Source organism: Coffea arabica, chromosome 6e, assembly GCF_036785885.1.
Source record: "Coffea arabica cultivar ET-39 chromosome 6e, Coffea Arabica ET-39 HiFi, whole genome shotgun sequence".
Taxonomy (NCBI): domain Eukaryota; kingdom Viridiplantae; phylum Streptophyta; class Magnoliopsida; order Gentianales; family Rubiaceae; genus Coffea; species Coffea arabica.
Genome location: NC_092321.1, coordinates 11,239,876 through 11,258,345, shown reverse-complemented (window position 1 = coordinate 11,258,345; position 18,470 = coordinate 11,239,876). Strand labels below are relative to the sequence as shown.

The 18,470-nt window shown below is 37.0% G+C and overlaps 3 protein-coding genes across 6 annotated transcripts; 1 reads left to right on the top strand and 2 right to left on the bottom strand.

Moving 5' to 3' along the window:
• The first annotated feature begins 485 nt into the window (after positions 1 to 485).
• LOC113692171 (CBL-interacting serine/threonine-protein kinase 21-like) lies at positions 486 to 3,555 on the top strand. 2 transcript variants are annotated; one of them, XM_027210541.2, is made up of 14 exons: positions 486 to 872; positions 982 to 1,044; positions 1,120 to 1,191; positions 1,290 to 1,397; positions 1,490 to 1,561; positions 1,657 to 1,713; positions 1,893 to 2,018; positions 2,102 to 2,191; positions 2,269 to 2,394; positions 2,473 to 2,580; positions 2,670 to 2,789; positions 2,863 to 2,925; positions 3,001 to 3,078; positions 3,176 to 3,555. In XM_027210541.2, the coding sequence occupies exons 1-14, from the start codon at positions 711 to 713 to the stop codon at positions 3,338 to 3,340; spliced, it is 1,410 nt and encodes a 469-aa protein (XP_027066342.1). In that variant the 5' UTR covers positions 486 to 710; the 3' UTR covers positions 3,341 to 3,555. The 2 variants fall into 2 exon arrangements, with proteins under 2 accessions (XP_027066342.1, XP_027066343.1); XM_027210542.2 differs by having other exon boundaries at positions 487 to 872; positions 3,001 to 3,075.
• A 991-nt stretch (positions 3,556 to 4,546) lies between these two features.
• LOC113695826 (uncharacterized) lies at positions 4,547 to 12,903 on the bottom strand. Of its 2 annotated transcripts, XR_003449630.2 has the most exons (11): positions 12,545 to 12,903; positions 10,465 to 10,532; positions 9,738 to 9,808; positions 9,324 to 9,599; positions 8,772 to 8,935; positions 8,614 to 8,669; positions 8,447 to 8,499; positions 8,244 to 8,364; positions 6,229 to 6,326; positions 5,544 to 5,617; positions 4,547 to 5,432 (listed from the first exon to the last, which is right to left on the bottom strand). XR_003449630.2 is itself a non-coding variant. In XM_027214989.2 (10 exons), the coding sequence occupies exons 1-10, from the start codon at positions 12,901 to 12,903 to the stop codon at positions 5,361 to 5,363; spliced, it is 1,338 nt and encodes a 445-aa protein (XP_027070790.1). In that variant the 3' UTR covers positions 4,547 to 5,360. The 2 variants fall into 2 exon arrangements, 1 of the variants encoding a protein (XP_027070790.1); XM_027214989.2 differs by lacking the exon at positions 5,544 to 5,617.
• On the bottom strand, positions 9,423 to 15,711 carry LOC140009505 (pathogenesis-related protein PR-1-like). Of its 2 annotated transcripts, XM_072055248.1 has the most exons (4): positions 12,545 to 15,711; positions 10,465 to 10,532; positions 9,738 to 9,823; positions 9,423 to 9,604 (listed from the first exon to the last, which is right to left on the bottom strand). In XM_072055248.1, exon 1 carries the CDS (start codon positions 15,583 to 15,585, stop codon positions 14,923 to 14,925), a length of 663 nt encoding a protein of 220 aa, XP_071911349.1. In that variant the 5' UTR covers positions 15,586 to 15,711; the 3' UTR covers positions 9,423 to 9,604; positions 9,738 to 9,823; positions 10,465 to 10,532; positions 12,545 to 14,922. The 2 variants fall into 2 exon arrangements, with proteins under 2 accessions (XP_071911349.1, XP_071911348.1); XM_072055247.1 differs by lacking the exon at positions 10,465 to 10,532 and having other exon boundaries at positions 9,738 to 9,808.
• Between the last annotated feature and the right edge of the window lie 2,759 nt (positions 15,712 to 18,470).

The following is an 18,470-nucleotide window of genomic DNA, read 5'->3' as shown; positions in this document are numbered from 1 at the left end:
CCCAAAGCACTGTCGGTGCCAATAACGTTATTGGAGTCGGAGGAAATTAGTACTTTCACCTAACCTTCTCTAATCTCTGAAGGACTGGCAGAATTAAAACAAGTATACAGTATTAGGTTGAAATTTCTGGGCTTTCAATTTGACTGTTGAAAGTTTAAAAGAAAAAAAATAACAGACGAGAAACCAATCATGCGTTGACATGGTGCATGTGGTCTCTAATCCATTAGGCTTGGAAGTTTGTCAGATGTTGCTTCTGGTTTATTGGTTTACCAGGCTTGTTTCCCACAAAGTTACTCCCACCGGCAACCAGAGGGTTAGTTTGAAGGAAAAGGATACATTTGGAATCACAAACTCATTTCACCTTCCATTCAAACTCCCATCTCTCTCATTCACCAACCAGCCAGCCAGCATGCAGGTCAATCCACCCTTCTTTGCGTCATGCACAAAGGAGACAGAGTTCAAATTTGATTAAATTTTTGTAAGAACAAATATTCAACATAAAAAATTGTGGCCCTCTTCTTTAAAACTGCCAGAGCCACAAGAACGGGGTTTTAATCAATCATTCTCAGAATACATCGAAAGACTGGAAGTGCAGGTGCTTCACACGGGGACGATCAAACATTTCCAGGGAGTTCAGGGAAAAGAAGCTGCAGCCTTTGTTGGAAATAAATATCTTGAGGGATAGGCATTGGTTTTTCTCCTCATGAAGCATGGGATTCTCCGACAAGATTGGCAAGTATCAGCTTAGCAGAACAATTGGAGAAGGCTCCTTTGCCAAGGTGAAATTGGCCATAAACACAACCAATGGACAATATGTAGCAATCAAAATCATTGACAAGCAAATGGTCTTGAAAAATAACTTGATGCAACAGGTAATTTTACCAGCATATCAACTACATTTGTCTATCTTTAGTTTACAGTTTTTGAGCTTTCTCTATTTTGCATTTTTGTTTTATCTCTAAGTCTAAAATTTTCATCTAGGTGTCGAGAGAAATCAGGACGATGAAACTTCTACATCACCCCAATATAGTTAGAATTTACGAGGTTTGTTCTTTTGAATCAATCATGGGATGCTAATCAATTATCCATTCATTACCAGTAGTTGATCTCTAATTTCAGGTACTAGGCACAAAAACCAAAATTTACATTGTTATGGAGTATGTGTCAGGGGGACAGCTTTCTGATAAGCTGGTAAGCTTCAAAAAGACCACATTTTACCTAGTGGCAGTAATTACTATCCATGGAAACGAGTCATTCAAGACTAAAGTCCATGCCATTTCTTATCTCAGTCTTATTTGAAGAAGTTAAGCGAAAGAGAAGCAAGAAAATACTTCCAGCAGCTAATTGATGCTGTAGATCATTGCCACTGTAGAGGGGTGTATCACAGAGATCTAAAGGTTAGCATGGATTACTTCTCACATCCTTTTCTGATTTCTAGTCAAGATACTAAATGCAGATATATGTAATCTTGCATATTCTTTACTTGCAGCCAGAAAACTTGCTTCTGGACAACAAAGGAAATGTGAAAGTGTCAGATTTTGGCCTTAGTGCACTAAAACAGGTAGGATACTTTTGTCTAAAGTGACCTCTCCATATTATCCTTTGCCCCAGCTCTTTTTAAGATTTAACTGACGGTTAGCTGATCCTCTACTTCAGAAACCAGGAAGCCTACTCTCTACTGCATGCGGATCTCCAAGCTATGTAGCACCAGAGGCAAGTGTTACTTTTTTCTTTCCGGTTGAAGAATTTGCTTTCGGGTGAAAATCTGAAACTAAAAGGTGTACCTAAAACGGATGTCAAAAATTTGTGTGAAAAAGCCGGGAATAATTTCCTGATGGGATGGAGGTAAAGTTCCCTCCAACTGTGACAAACACTTTGTCTTTGATGAACAGCTTTTAACTGATAACGGCTATGATGGAGCAGCTGCAGACGTTTGGTCCTGTGGAGTAATACTTTTTGAACTGCGGGCTGGATATTTACCCTTTGACGACTCTAACCTGACAAACTTGTACAGAAAGGTATGATGACTTCCAAATTTTGCAACAGAAACCACAGGCCAAGTAGAACTTCACAGAGTAACTACCTTTGGCTGGCAGTGCAGATATATAAAGCAGAATTTGCATTTCCAGAGCGGTTCACAGAAGGTGAAAAACAGCTCATTTCTAGATTGCTCGATCCAAACTCAAAAACTGTAAGTTTCAAAATAGCAGGATAAAAATTTAGGCCAAGAATATGAGGAACAAAGGTAATTCTTTTCTTGATTTGCAGCGAATAACTATAGCAGAAATCGTTGACCATCACTGGTTTCAGATGGACTATGAGCCAGCTGAGGAAATAGGGCAGGAAGAGGATATCAATGTGGATGATGTTCATGAAGCATTCACTTCACTCAAGGTAATGGCTAAACAAATATAGCAACACTGAGAACAAGAAAGTGATAAGCCATTGCTAAATCAATTGATTTTGGTATAGGAAACTGAGACAGAAGTGAGTGTCCCCCGTGCCTCGAGTTTCATAAATGCTTTCCAGCTTATAGCAATGTCAAATGACCTAGATTTGTCAAGACTCTTCGAAGAAAAGGCAAGTACACGTCAAAACTCAAGCTGGCTCATCCTATGAATGCTTCCCCCTCCATTGAAAAAGTCACAGACGTTTCTGTTGCATAATAGGGAAATGAAAAGGAGAAAAAAACAATAGGATCTAGACACACAGTCAATGAAACCATAGAGAAAATTGAGGCTGCTGCAAAGGATGTGCATCTGGCAGTTGAAATGATGAACCACTCAAAGGTAAAATCTAGACCTTTCAAGAGAATGTTTCATGCATTTCAAGTGAAAATAAGTCCTTTATAAATAATTTCAGATGAAAATGCACCGGCGGAAGATGACTAGATGTTCAAGATCCTGTCTTGACCTCTCAGCCCAGGTAAATTCTCATGCTATGCTTCGTGTACAGGGATCATGTTAAGGATTTCATAAATTGTGTTATTTCAAATGTTAGGTTATCGAGGTGGCCCCTCAACATTGTGTTGTACAAGTATCAAAATCAACAGGGGAGCTGGGATTGTACAAAGAGGTAGTAGTATTACGCTCCTGTGTATGTTGAGACCTAAACTTAAAACCATTTGATAACCAGATAGATTACTTATTCTAGTAATCTAATCATGCTTTACCAGTTCTGCAAAAGTTTATCAAGTCTGCTGGCAGAAGAGCTAGACATGCCATCTGAAGTGACTCAGTATCAAGTGCCTGCTCAAGATCCTCTTAACACAATTACTGAAGATCCTGTATCCACAACTAATTCAAATGGTAAACAGAACTTCAATCACCAGCATGGTTGAAAATGTTTGAAGTTGAGGAAATCCCTAAACAACAAGGAGAGGCCTAAGTGGCTACCATGACATTTTATGCAGAAAGCAATTTCATCTTCTTCCTTCAACTCTGAACTCTATACAGATAGATTCTGACGTTGCTAATGTATCGAAGCCAATGGAGAAAGAATAAATTATTTTTCCCCATGCTTCTATATTTGGTTCAAGAAATCAGCATTAGTCAATTAATATTGTGCCCGGCATTTGTGAATTCGGTCAAAATAATAATTACTTGCAACCAAACCATTTAAGAGTTATTTGATGAGGGAGCAATTTTTATACAGTTACATCTGAGGTACAAAACGATACGTAGGTATAGTTTAAGCCGATAAAATGCATCTTAGTCGAAATTGGATTTGTTAATGACGCATCATTACCTACACCTCTTACACCACAGGCTGGGCTCAACCGGAAACCATTTTCTCCTCTCCAATCAGAAATACGTTGCACCATCAACTGATGCAGACGGTGTAACCACGCAGCTTTGGCTATCTTAAGGGCTATTGCCAGCCCTGATTCATCGTTCGACAAATATCAATAAAATTTGTTAGGTAAACTACATATAATTTTTTTTTTTTTTATCAAGTAGCGTGAAATTCAATTCCTATTTAAAAGAAAAAAATATTTGGTAAGTGAACGTAGCAAGCACAAGTGTGAGAACTGTCGAACTTTATATGTTTATTGACGCTTTTAGAAAAATTTATTGCACTCCATCCCTCTCCCTTTAGGCGCATAAAAAAGGAATGGAGTGCAAGAGGATTTTTTTTTGAAGTGCTAATATCATTTGCCAATCCCTCTAGGTATCTATTAATATCGGCGGAAAGAGAACAAACTTCTTTCAGAAAGACAAAAACTGGTAGAACAGCAGGTTGGGTGCAAATATCGTAATGATAGACTTCAAAAAGTTTTGGTGGTTCAATACTTTGACTTGTAATAATGGGTATTCAAACACAGAATCAACTGATTTTTCCTTTTCCTTGTTACCATGGAAGCGCACGGCTTAAACACAGAATCAAATCCCTTTATTTGGATGCAGAGAAAATAAATAGTACTTCTTGTAAAACTTAGCACTGATGTAGGACTAGCAACTTCAAATCAGGAAACGATGGAAGGCCCCAGCAGAGCTTTCTGTTTGCAGCTCATAGAAATATGCAGAACTCCTAGTTACAGAAGAAAAAAAGAAAAGGGTTTTCCAAAGTCCTTTTACAAATCTTACCGGTGGCCTAGTACGCCAATTAGCAGCTCTACAACCACCAAGTGGATGAAAACAAGAGACATCTGTAAACAAAGAGCAGTAAAAAACGAAGCTCTTCCATACTAGGTCAATATTTAGGTTATATAAATACAGGGACGCTCATGCAATACCACAAGTAATGAGATATGAGATAGAGGAAATAATTTTCCACACATCCTTTTTAGCAGCGAAAATGATCATCCGAAGATGCTCGGCTGCTAATTGCAATAGTTCTTGTGGCGGATGGAGGAAATAATTGTCCACACATCCTTTTAGCAGCGAAAATGACCATCCAAAGATGCTCAGCCGCTAATTCAATAGTTCTGTAATTAAAATTTTCTTGTGGCGTCATGCATTTTTTCTCCCTTCTCTTCTATCTAGCTGGACAAGGGACTAGTTGTATGCTTCCCAGCCTGCTAACCACATGTATATCTAGTGAAAAGTAACTCTCCACTCTCTACCCTTCTGTCTAGAACCTTAAGGCTCCAGGCGAAGATCTTCTATTTCAGCTGCAACTTAGGCCGTAATGAGAAGATGCAAAATTGTTCACGAACAGCAGCCAGGACTGAGCATCGAATGTACGACCGAGATGCTAATTAACCACATTTCACAGTCCAAGACAATATGTACAAAACAGACTGAGGGCATGTAAAAATGCGGCCGATCGAACAGAGATAAGCAACCTAACCCATCACTTGAATAAACACTTGCAAGGCTTCAATGTACACGGAAAAGAAGTATCCAGGAGTCAATTGTTTAGACAATGAAGTTATCTATCATATGCTGAACCACATCAGCCCCATCCGAGTTCAACCAATACCGGTTGACCTGCATTAGAGTGGTAAAAATGTCATTTGATCAAAGCCAAGAAAGAGAAAAAAAAACACATGCCAGCATCAATTGTCAGCCAACACCTCCTGGAAATAATACAAACCTTACCTATATAACAAACCAAATCTAACTTTTGCCTCTGACTTACAGCTTTCATCCTTTTAGAAGTTTTTACTCAATAGCTGGAAGAAAGAAGCAAGAAATGCATTGGGCTTAAAACGAACTACATATTCGAGTGACCCAAATTTGAACCATTCCAAGATATAAGCGCAAGAAACTACTGAGCCAAATCCAGCTCAAGTCATTAGCCAGAAGAAACAACTAAGTGATCTTGACAAACAGCCTATGCCATAGGCCTGTAGACGCATTCTCATGCTTTTACTCTAAAAAGTTATCGGGCATGCTAATCCCCAAATGATATGGAAAACAGTCATACTATATCAGAGTCCTATGGCAACAGACTGTTTCACCTTGTCATTGATAGACAGCAACGTGTTTTTTTATGCTTTGTCATTCCTAAATTATTCAAGTGATTCTTGTTGACAGTATACAACACTTCCATGTCCAAGTTAGGTTGATATCAATTATTGGAATATTTCTGTAAGTACAACTCCAAGAACAGGATAACATGATGATGATTTAGTAAAACTCTGAGTGCGATAATTGCATATTTACTTCTACAAGCCTCTGATTTTTAAAAGCTATAGTGCTTTATCCACATCAAATGTTCCTAGCTTATGACAAAAGGCAATCATAACTACCACTACCATAACAATCAAGTTTAAAAGCTTGCCTGAATGGTATTGTGTGCAACATATCGCTGTGTGCTTTTCTGAAAGCTAACATCAATACGTTCCCAAGGTACTTGAGTGAGGCCTCTAATCATCTCCTCTGCGTGCACAAAATGCAGGCTTGCATCAGATCCAGAATTGAAATTTTTTGTCTTAAAATATATGAAACAGATAACAAGCAGACAAGGAAGCACGTGTATGCCTTGTTAAAAACATATATATATGTACAATGTACATACTATTATGCATACATATACACAAAGGGTGACAATCTTTATTGCCAATCCTTTAGCTTTAACTGCTAGTCAGACTAAAGGTGGACCGACAATAAAAAAGAAACTTCTTGTCCAAAAGCTAAGTAGCATCTAATGCATAACATTCTCACTACTATGACTAATTATTATATACATTTAATCCACAAGCAAGAATCTTTCTTCACAACCCCAAAAAAGACACTAAATATAGTTCGATCTAAAGTATGTTAGCAATCTGTCATTTGTTGTGGGGAAAAAAACTAAACCAAGCATGTATTTGGATGATTATGTTTTATTTTCTTCAACATCATCTTAGCAATATGATCTACTATTTACTTTACAACATTTATCACAATGGACTGACCCATTATATACAGACAAAAGGGGGAGGGGAAGCAAAAGTCCGTTTGCATATAGTATTGATTTGAACTTGTGTGACTATTCCTGCAACATCATCATTAGAGAACAGCATTAAAAGTAACATGTATATCTGCTTTTATATTTTTAAGAAACTGCTACTTATAGTGCTGCAAGAGCATCACAAAGAAGGGGCCACAGAGATGGTTCAGTAATTCAAATTTACTTTTAAGCCTAAAGATACATTATAAATCTCAGCAAGTGACAGAAAACATAGCCATATTTAGAAAAGAACACTGTCTATGCCCGACAATTGACAAAACCAAAAAATTCATGCCATCGTTCTTTGCTTCTGTGAGAGACAGAATGTCAGAACTCTACCTTCTACAAGAATGGTGCACATGAAAGTTTCCAGAATATGGATTTCTTCAGTAAGTATTTATGATATCACCATTAACGCAGACAGAAGGAATATGACCAAATTCTTCTACTAGAAGATGGGAAATATTTTATAACTCATTGCTCTTAAATGAGATATTCTATTTGATCATACCAACCTAAATTATTGTAATTGTGTTCTAATTTCTGGTGACATCAAAGGACCAAGATAATAAGATAGAAGATTGATCTTACAACCAAAGTGATCCTCTCCCATTAATTATTTAGTATTCAAACAATGTTTATACTCATTAATAAAAACTTTCACAAAACAAGGATGCTTATTTTCAAGAAGCCAAGTGACACCAAACACCTGTAGCTCTTAGCTCTTTGAAGAAAAAAAAATGAAAAAAAAGGGGGAAAAAATGGAAGGAAAATGAAAACAATGGATGGGAAAAAAAACCATCACCATATCAATCTGACCGCCCTCTTTTCCACACTTCCCCATCTAAAATTACCTTGTTCCTATCCAATCTCTCCTCCCTCTTTTCCGTTGTTCTCTATCATAAGAATCTGAGACTTTTCATGCTTCCCCACCTCTTTGAACAAACAAGGATGGTAGGACTCTTGCTCCCACCCCATTGCTCCTCCCTCTTTTCCTCTCCTCTATCATAAGAACCCCAAGGAACATATTTGGAATCTTTCACTACTCCACATGAACAAGTTTATTAATCCAGTAAGAGAAACATTGTCCAGTGTATCCTAAGAGAAACAAATTTATTGATCATTCCCACCTATCCCATAGTTGAATCAGCAATGCATTTTAGGCTTGAAGAAAGTTGAAATTTCAATATTACAGATCTTCTTGTGCAACTATCCTTGAGCGTATACACTCAAAAGCAAAAACATGGGAAACTTTGTCTTTCTTCATAACTGTGACATAAGAGAACTTGAATATTGGCACAAGTGGACATCAAGGATGAGTAAAAATGGCAAAACAATGTACAGTCACAGGAAAGCCAAAGCACCTTCCAAATCAATTACTTCTGTTCCGACCATGGACAATGATCTGCTATTATTGGCTTCCATGCTTCCTTGATCAACGTGAACAATGTGAGGGTACTTCTCATTTTTCAGAAGAAGTTTAGCCTAGATAGAAAGAGAGTTCAGTCAGTTGATGGAAGTTGAAATGTACGACAGACATAAATCAATTTAAGAGACAGCGAAGCACCTTTGGAAGTTCATCCTGGCGTCTGATTGATGATGTTCTCCAGCCAACAATATCTTAAGATCAGTAAAGGTAGACCACAAGACGCAAAGTGTGTATAAAAAGGAACTTCTGTGTATAAAAAGGAAAAATCTGACTTGCAAAGTGTGGATTAATCCAACAAAGGATACGATCATAGTTTGCATTTGCGTATGCCACACGACGCTTGAAAGCTTGCAAAGCTGACCTGTATAAGTCATAAATGATGTTATTCAAATCATGATGATAATCTTCTTTTTTCCTTCACTATTGCTTATCAAGAATCAGGTTATGGAAGTTTAGTACAAACATGAATTTGAGGTCATCCGAGTCTTCAACCATCCGAAGGAGGAGAGGAGGCTTTCCATTGTCGTTATCAGTTAGGAACAAATGCTTACCAGATCTCCCTGCAATCCAGTGTGCAGTTTGAGATGCACTTCTCTCTAAGAAAGGAAGACCGCAAAGTAGTGGGAGCTGATGAAGCAGAGAGACAAAAAAATATCAAAGAAAAGGCTTCAACAGTGCAACACATTAGATTTGTTTTTAAGGCACATATATGGACTCTGAGTCAGTCTGAATGATAAAGTCTTTGAGGAAGTGCTAGCGTGCAAATTTTGCAGATACCACCAGGATGTAAATTGAACCCTCATTTTAAGATCCACAATTTGATTTGATACGCATAATCTCAAACCTGTTTGCGATTTTATCATATCAGGAGACCAAGAGCCATATTCATTCTCATCAATTCTAATAGGTGAATATTGATACAAAACCACAGAAGAAAAGCAGCTATACACAATAACATACTACAAAAGGAAGTTAATTTACTTGCAACAGGAAACAATATCAAAACAGAAGAAACCTGCTTATGTCCTCTGGAACCCAAATGCGGAGTTGCAAATGTTATAAAATTTACAGGCTCCAGTCCAGCAATCCTTGCTTCATAACATAGTTCATGGAGTTTTGCAGAATTATTTGCTTCCAATACTGAAGAGGGCTCATTTTGGTCAGCATTTCCAATCCTAGCAGAAAGTTCAAATAATCTTCCAATGGCATATCTAGCAATAAGGCCACCCAATGAGTGAGCAACAAAAGAGATCTTGTGTAAGCCAGGCCAATTTTTTACAACATTGACCACCTGCACTATAAAGGACAGAAGTGTATCAGTCTCTAGATATTATAGTGTCAAAGTATAACTTTTTTCTACTAAACTAAGTTCCAGTAACCAGAAATACAACAAAAATGGAAGCATGATAAATGCTAATTAGCAAAATACCTCTTCAGCTAATCTCTCCCCCATCAAATCAACACCATCAAAAGTCAGCTTTGAAGTATTGCATTCACTACCTGGTATACATCAAGCTACAATATAATCACATTTCTCTATAATTTAATCATCTTCCATGAAGATAGAAAAATCAATGCACATTCCAGAAAAAACTGCAAAAGAAAAAGAATAATTAACCTTTTCCTAAAGAAAGTTCAGTATAACTTGAAACGGAAAGCTAACGGAAAAAACATCACTACACATTCCAATAATTCTCAGAATGAAAAAGAAAGAGAACAACAAAACTTTTCCTAAAGAAAATTGAGTGTCAAACAAAATTTTAAGACCTTAGATAGGAAAGCTAAGGGCAAAGAACAGAAGAAAAGCATCTGTTATCAGCAAAACCAACAAGAGAACTAGATAACTACTAAACACGATATTGGCTAAAGCAAATAGAAACACAATCTGTATATTATGTAAACCCCAAAACTCCAATCTCTGCATCTCAAGTAAAAAATAACATATCAACTATTATTATCACCAAAGGAAAGGGGGGGGGGGAATAACCAATCAACCAAGTTCAGAAACAACTTTAAGCATTTCAAAACCTATTGCAACATCAAACAAAGTGCAAAATCTTCTGAAACCTGTTTAAGCAAGGATATTATAACATGGAGAATTTATTCAAAAATAGAAAAAAATAAACCTTTTTCATTTTTGAAAAAGCTTAACTTACGATGAACAATAATTTTGTCAGGAACTCTTTTCACAAACTGTTCAGCAGCATATCTCCAATCTGCAGCACTGAGAACAGAGCAGGAGTACTTGTGAAAGAGTTGGTGCAAGAGTTACAAATTGACGTAGAAGTACCATGCCTATACATGAGTGTTTATGGAAATAAAGTGTCTACAGGATAATGGCAGAGAGAGACCAGTGTAGAGAAACATTTGTTCATGAATATCAAGAAGAAGAAGCAAGCTTGGTACACGTCCAAAAAGCTCATAGTGGCATATGTCATTGGGTAGTAATACTAAATTGACATATTTTCATTGTAACATTGAAGATCTCAGATGTATAATAGTTCATTTAACTAGCAAATATTTTTCAAAACCAATAAAAAGTTTGCAGACTTTGTATCTAAAATGCAGAGGAATATAGGTTTTAAACCAATGCCTATAGCAATCGGAAGTAGTTTCCAGGATTTACATAGGAACTACAATTTTTTTCTATAAAGGTACAAATAGTATTAACTAGCAGAAAAGAGACAACTATAGATAATGCGATAAAGGTACATATTAGATGTTTGCCAAGCCCTCTGTAGATCTGCAGTACTATCTTCGAGTAATACACCATTTGCCAAAAATAGACTGAGAAATAAAAAAAAACTATACACTCTAAATGGAAGATGGCATTTGTTGTTACATGGTACTATTTTTCTTGTAAACAACTCAAAAAACGCCTAACCTTGCACTTTAATATAAAATTTTCCTCATTCTACTCTTGCCAAAACCACTATCTTAAGTCTGTAACATCTGTCACATAATCTCAGTATAAAAAATTGAAAACACTAAGACGATCATCTCACAGCTTCTTAGAGGTCTGAAATCAAAATAAGGTAACCTTTTCCCATTACTAAACTTACACAAAGATCACAATTTGAGATGAGCACAGGAACGCTATGCACAAGAAAATTAAATCTGGTAACAAGCACTTCTACACTTGAGGTGAAAAAGACCAAGGCCCCTGTACAAGATATTATCACAAGCACTTTGTACCACTTACACCCTTCAGGTACTAAACTAGAAGCATCTAGAAAATGTCCAACATTTAATAGAGAGAGAGAGGTAACATATAGGAAATAAAGTGGTTCTTGGGTGGGTGTATTGTGCAAAGAATGGTTCTAATTCAGTTGGGGAAAGAAGTAAAATGTGACATGGGCAGATTTGAGTGGATTTATAGAAATTGAGTAAACATGACTTGTCACATAGCTAAGCAAGGTGCATATTCTTGTTCTACATATTTGCAACTTACAAAGCAGTCATTTGGATATGCCATTTGGCAAAGAACTCCAACCCCTCATCTATTAGATTAGACTCCTTTCCCATGCAATACCATGTTACTAACTCCAATTTTCTGGATTGTACCTTGTGAAGTCTTTAGCACGTGCATTGAGAATATTTCCAGTGGATCAAATTGTGGTTTTTGGACAATTATCTGATACCAGGAATCCTTGGCGGTTCTAGTCATCCTTATTATTGCAAAACTAAGTTCAACACTAGTCTATAACACGAACGATACACAACTAATAAGCACAGAGTTCCAAAAGCTAAACTAGCACAGTTTGGTCATCCATCGGAGAACTTTTGCAACTAATTATCTTTTTGCTGGATATAACAGATACCCAACGGAAAGCCCTCGCTATATCTTTCACTCAGCTGTACTTTTAGCGCTTTCACGTCATGAAAATAGCTATATGATTATTACATCAAGGAGAATCCGCTACATTGCTTAACTAAATTTTCCTCCAACAACAATTATTCACTGAGGAACTATTATCTGATCTACCACATTTATCTTAACCAATTCCAAAAATGAGTTCAAAACCGTAACCTTTTACCTATTACCGCTACTGCACGCAATTAGCAACTAATACTCCCTCATCTCACCTTTCCGTACATAACCACCCAAAATTTCTATCTTTTAACTTTGATATAACCAAACAAAAAAACCCCATTTTTTCTAGAAGATTACCACAATACCAAAATCGCATAAAAATGCAGAGATAAACACACAAATACACAGTTAAGCTATTTTACCTTCCAGCAAGGCCATTGACCATTATGACAAGGTGTTGAGGCCGCACCTTGGATTCAGCAGTTGCAGCATCAAAAAAATCCTCGCCACCATTATCTGATTCAACTTCCACCTTCTGTCCCTTCTTTGGACTATCAGGAAAGCAACCTCTTGTTAATTTCCTCAAGAGTTCCATCCCACCCGAAGTACCACTCTCATAATCTGCCCAAATCAGCCTAAGGAAGCCTCCTTTTTTTCTGGGTTTTGTTGATCTAATTCCCAAGTTGAAACTCAGCACAGCTTTGACAGAAAATCTTGGGGTGCAAAGGGTTCTTGAGATTTGGCTTGGGGGGTGAAGGGGTAGTTTTGCTACGGTGATCATGCGTGAATGGTTGGGAAAGTGAGAATCATTAGACTATAGACAAATGAGGGGTAGAGGCTTGCGAGTTGGGACTAGGAGGAAATAGTAAAGCAAAAAGAATCGCGATATGGCGTAGTTAAATTTAACTAGCAGAGAGCAAAAGGGGTTTAAGAAATTGCAGTAAAATTGGCAGCTCTGTCTGGAAAGGTCCCAAAGAACTGAGGAGGCGCGGGAGTTACGGTTGCATAAGCAGAGGAAAGCAAGAGATAGTAGTAGTATTAGCAGTGTCATGAGGAAAAGATTTTATCATTGTCCGAAACAATTCCTTGGCCGGTAGTTAACATTTTTTGGATAAATAAAAGAAATGCATGATATTATTTAAGTTGTATTTGATGTACAATAGACGGACTCTACAATCTTATTTGAAATATTCTGATTGATCTTGAAAATTAATTACTAGACTTGTAAAGTAGTTTATTTGATAGTGACTGAGGAGTAGTTTTTTTTATTTTTTTTCATATAGTAGTATTTGACTTGGGAACTTGATGCTTTTGCCATTCATGGATCTTATATTTTGGGGCGGTTGGAAACAGTGGAAAAACATCTTTTACGACCGATTAATTGCCATATTTCCAGAAATTTTCGAGCATAGTTAAAAGAAGACAGAGAGATGAGGAACAAGAAGGATAGACTTCCAATGAATTTTTTACCAGAAGAACACGTAGGAGTCCGAATCCAACAAGTTCCAAGCATCAGTTTCACTTGTTAGCTGACTGAAATACAGATTTCCAAATTTTAGATCAAATATTCAAAGTCAATCGGAAGTTGCATTTCAAGAAATGGAGAGAGAGCATGCGTGTCCGAGACTAGAGAAACTTTCCCCCTTTCAGTTGTTCCAAGGCAAGAATGTTGTCCTCCAAGATTCATTCTCAGAAACTTTCTGTCATGCTCACAGGGATAAACCCCTCAAGATTTTGTTGCAATCTAAAAGACATACTCGGAATTCCAACAAATTACAATCAATTGGTTGAAAAAAAAAGATAAATTTTTGGAAATAAATCTTTGTGATCCAATTGTAGGAAAATTTTTTCTGATCTTAGTTGCCACTTGCCAGACACTATGTGATCTTGACTGCGGGTATTACATACAACTATTCCCAACCAACTCACCACATTTATGATACACCACCTGAAGACAGGTGCATCAGCACTTGACAATATTGACCTGAATAATGGACGATAGGCTGCTCTAACTTCCAGAGAAATTGCTAGCATCCTTCCTGCCTCAACAAAATCTTAATTAACTATTTTGTTAATTCTTTTAAGATAAATCCTTACCAGCCACACTTAATTATTTTTTCTTTTTTTTTCTTGACGAACTATCTGAGCAAAGGTTCAGTTTTTCTATGTTGCATTTATAATTTGTCTTTAAAAGATATAGTAAACATACATAAATATTTGTGGATCCTGTTATACAGGGTGCCTAATCAACGATAATGAGTATTTAAGCACAACTCCCAGTTTTCCTAATTTGCTTTTGAAAAAGAAAGGCGGGCTTGTTGGTGTATCAGAATTCGGGATGGTAAATTTTTCGAGATGAACTAATTCAGCTCTTAATTGCTTAGTTTAGCTGAGTTTAGTTTGATCTCATTCATGATTCAATTATGAATTAATCTCAAGGAATGGATTTAAATCCACAATCATAGTAACAAATCAATGTACTTATACTGATCACCTAAAATACTTTTCAGTATAATGTACGAGTTAAAGTACAAGAATATGAAATAGCATTAAAAAAGAGAAAAAAAAACTCTTTAACTCCATACATTAATGTTATATAACTATATATTATACTAAAAATGAACTATGTCGATGCTGATTTATTATTATTTTTTTTTTTGGCTTTTGGACACCACTAATTCGAAATGTAGTTTAGCATTTATTTTTTCATCTTAATACCTAGTACTAATTTAACCCATATAAGTTGCATAGCTTTACATTTTAATGGAACTAGACCGAGCAACATTCAAAGAAATGTCACTTAATATGGCCGCTCACCAATATAATTTCCGGGTGGATAATAGTTGCAAGTCATAAACAGATCCCCACTTTCACAAATAGCTCGAGCACATCCAATTCTCCTTGTGTTTTTCCACACAATCTGAGTATAATGCCCACACATCTGTCCGTCGGCACATGAATTAGCCTGGTAATTGTAATACTTCTCTTCATCAGCCCAAGCTTTGACTGCATCAGTTGGAGTCCATGTTGAGCCGCTTCCCCAGAATATATTCTCTCCTAACTTGAAATCGCCTTCTGGGAATGAATGCTTTAGCGCACAATCCGCTTGCCTTTGTCCCGCCCACGAATTTGCATATTGTTGTAGCTGAGAATCCCATATGAGAGGCAGCTCCCACTTTGCAGCTCTGACTAAGTTGTGAGAAAACAGGAACTCTATGGATTCTGCTAGGCAGTTCCAGCACAGTTTCTTGGAGATTTTGTAGATTGTTTCGTTGTCCGCTGGCCTTTCCCTGGTTGCTTGAGGTGGGAGGGAGGCTTCTGAGGATGCTGAGAGGACGTTGCAAAGCAGAGTTGTGAGAAGAATGAACAATGGAGGATGAAATTTTGGATTCATTTCGTCAGTATGGAATGGAACTTGAGGCTTGAGCACAGAATAATTAGAGCAGGACTCAAGAAAGTGCATAGAGGACCTTAGATAACTTGACTTGAGACTGCAGCAGCACTCATTTATAAGCGTTTGGCAAGAGTTTTTGACATGTGAAGAGACTAATTAACAGTACGAGTGGAGCAAAGAGACAAATCTTGAATTGAAAAAAGAAAATGTAGACCACACACCACAAATTGATTGAACAATTTCTTGAAATTTGTAGGACACATGACACGAGCAAATTAAGGATAGGCCTGCAAAAACAAACTGCATGTTATGTGGGGCGTTGGAGCCAATGAGTGTGTGAATTGGAAGGCGTTAGAGAATTACGATCATAGAATATAGGGATGGCTTTTTGTCCCAGCATAAGCCAATAATTCGAAGGTTTCGTCACTCGTGAGAAAGGGTGGAAGGGCAGGTTGTCCATGTTGCACCCGTGAACTGGCTTCTCCATTTGTAGTTCTATCATCTATGGAACAGCACGGAATGCCATGAACCATTCTAGAACATGCCGCGTGGCATTCATCAACTTTTACTTGGATTTCCAAGAATCTATAATACAATCGAAATCCTTCTTGTTTTTGTTTTATGCTGGTTCACAAGCTCAGGATTTTCCTGCTGCTTCTTATCTTCGGAGGAGGTGCTGATGAAATGTTGAGGTTGACATTTTTCTTCACGGGATCACTTGTGGATTATGGACTGGTTCCCTTTTCCTCCGCAGAAGAACATCTAATCTTCACTTGATTTGACTGGTATCAAAGGAATTCTTAGTGCTAGCATTCTGCCAATCCTCTGTATTCTATTGCGCTAAAAAAAATCATTGAGCGTTGCTCCAATAGTCAGGAGAACCTCTTAGAGCTCCCCGTGCACAAGATCAATTTGAATTCAAGTACTGCACTGTTCAAGTAAAAATATTTGAACTTGTGCAAAATTCTTAAAAGTTGAGATCGAAATCAAGCTCGAATTCAAGCTTATTTTACCTTACTTGAACTTGAACAAATCAAGCTCAATCGATTTCTCAAACTTTAGTGTTTTGGCAAATTTTATAACTCTCTTACCTATAAATGTAATTTTATAATAAATAATTGTATTATAAATTCACTATTCGATAAAGGCTTGACAAATGCTCGAATTTTAATGTTTTCTATTTGTACTTGACTCGAATACCTTATCGAGTGGTTCGACATTGATTTGAACTCGTTCAACGCCAAATTTAAGTTATCATTTAACCAATCTGCTTTGGATTTCAAATTGAGTTGTTTGATTATATTACCTGCTTAGGAGTTTGAATCGAGTTGTTTGATTATATTACACCCTCAGACATGACACCGAACATTAAAAATTGGGTTACCGTCATTATCAGGTTGAATTCATGTAGTGCACTATTCGAGTAAAAATACTTCAATTTTGATATATATATATTTTTTTTACTTATACTTGACTCGATTACCTTATTGCGTAACTCGACCTCGAATCAAAATCAATCAACGTCAAGTTCAAGTCTAGCCTTCCAACCGAACTGCTTACGAGTCCGAATCGAGTTGTTTGATTAAATTGCACTCTTAAGCATGACACCGAGCATTAGGCGACTTATTGTGGGACTCAAACTCGAGTGGTAAGGATCAAGTCCTTACCAGTTGAGCCATAAAACGGAGGCTCGTCCCTAGTGGGTTACTAGAAGTTTACAGGCTTCAACAGACGCTCCATTCGCCACTGGCCCAATTTCAGTAGCTCATATTGCTCTTTGAACTTCCTCACTACCCACGATCAAATCAAATAAACTCAACAAGTGGCAACAGGTTCAATTCTATATATGCAAGTGTAGATGGACTCTATGAACTTCATCCCACAAGTTTCTCCATTGAGGACTTCATGAAATGGACTTCATGAATGCCATATCTTCTCAAATTAATTTCCAGATTTATATTAAGCTGAAACAAACAAACCAAAGTGCATTTTTTTTTTTATCAATGTGAACGCAACCACGCATATGTTTATCAATGTACCTATGAATGCAGTGTTGTGTTGTTATGTATATATGAGCATTGCTGCTACATTAGTTTTACCTCTTTTTTTTCAATATAGACAGATTACAGTGTGTCAATAAGAAAAAGAAAAAGACATATGACAAAAAAATCCTTCTTAATGCATGAATGAATTCTGTGATTTATTTACGTAGATTGAAGAAACTTTACAAGGGGATCTCGGTAGTTACAGAAATTTGCTCTGACTTTAGAATTGCAATCAGATTTTAAATAGGAAAAAATCATCCAACCAGCTGTTACACTTGATTCAGCTTTTAAAAAGCATGCTGCTAAAGGCCCCCCAATTTCAACATCGCCAGCTCTATATAATTGAACCTTCCCTTGAGCCACAACCCCCACCCCCACCCCCACCTCAAAAGGAAAAAATGGAAAAATGTTACTAAACAATTAATCAAACTTAACCACTGGAGTTGGCCAATGGTTAGGGATCTTAAAGTTCTTCTCACTAACAAGTTCTGGGTTCGAATCGTGTGTCTGATAATTTGAGATAAAAAGGATGTGAGAAGATGTGGAAGGGTTAAAAAAAAACCACACACGCGCGTGCATTCACATTTAACCAAATGACAGTGAAGTGTAAAATAAAATTGGATGAACTCTTTCTTGAATAGCAAAGTTCATAAATTACTTACCAACTTTCACATTAAAATTTGCAGAAAGGTTTCAGGGCATCTTTGTCTGGTCTGGTCTAATGCTCAATGCCACAGCGAGATTAACACCTTCATCAATTTCTACCAATTACTTGACTATCATTATCAGGGCATGCATTACATACATGATGTCGAGATTAACTAATCTGCCTGATGAGGCAATGAATTCGTTTTCTCTCCTCCCTCTCTTCTTGATACTGAAACACAAAGGTTTCAAAACTTCTAATAC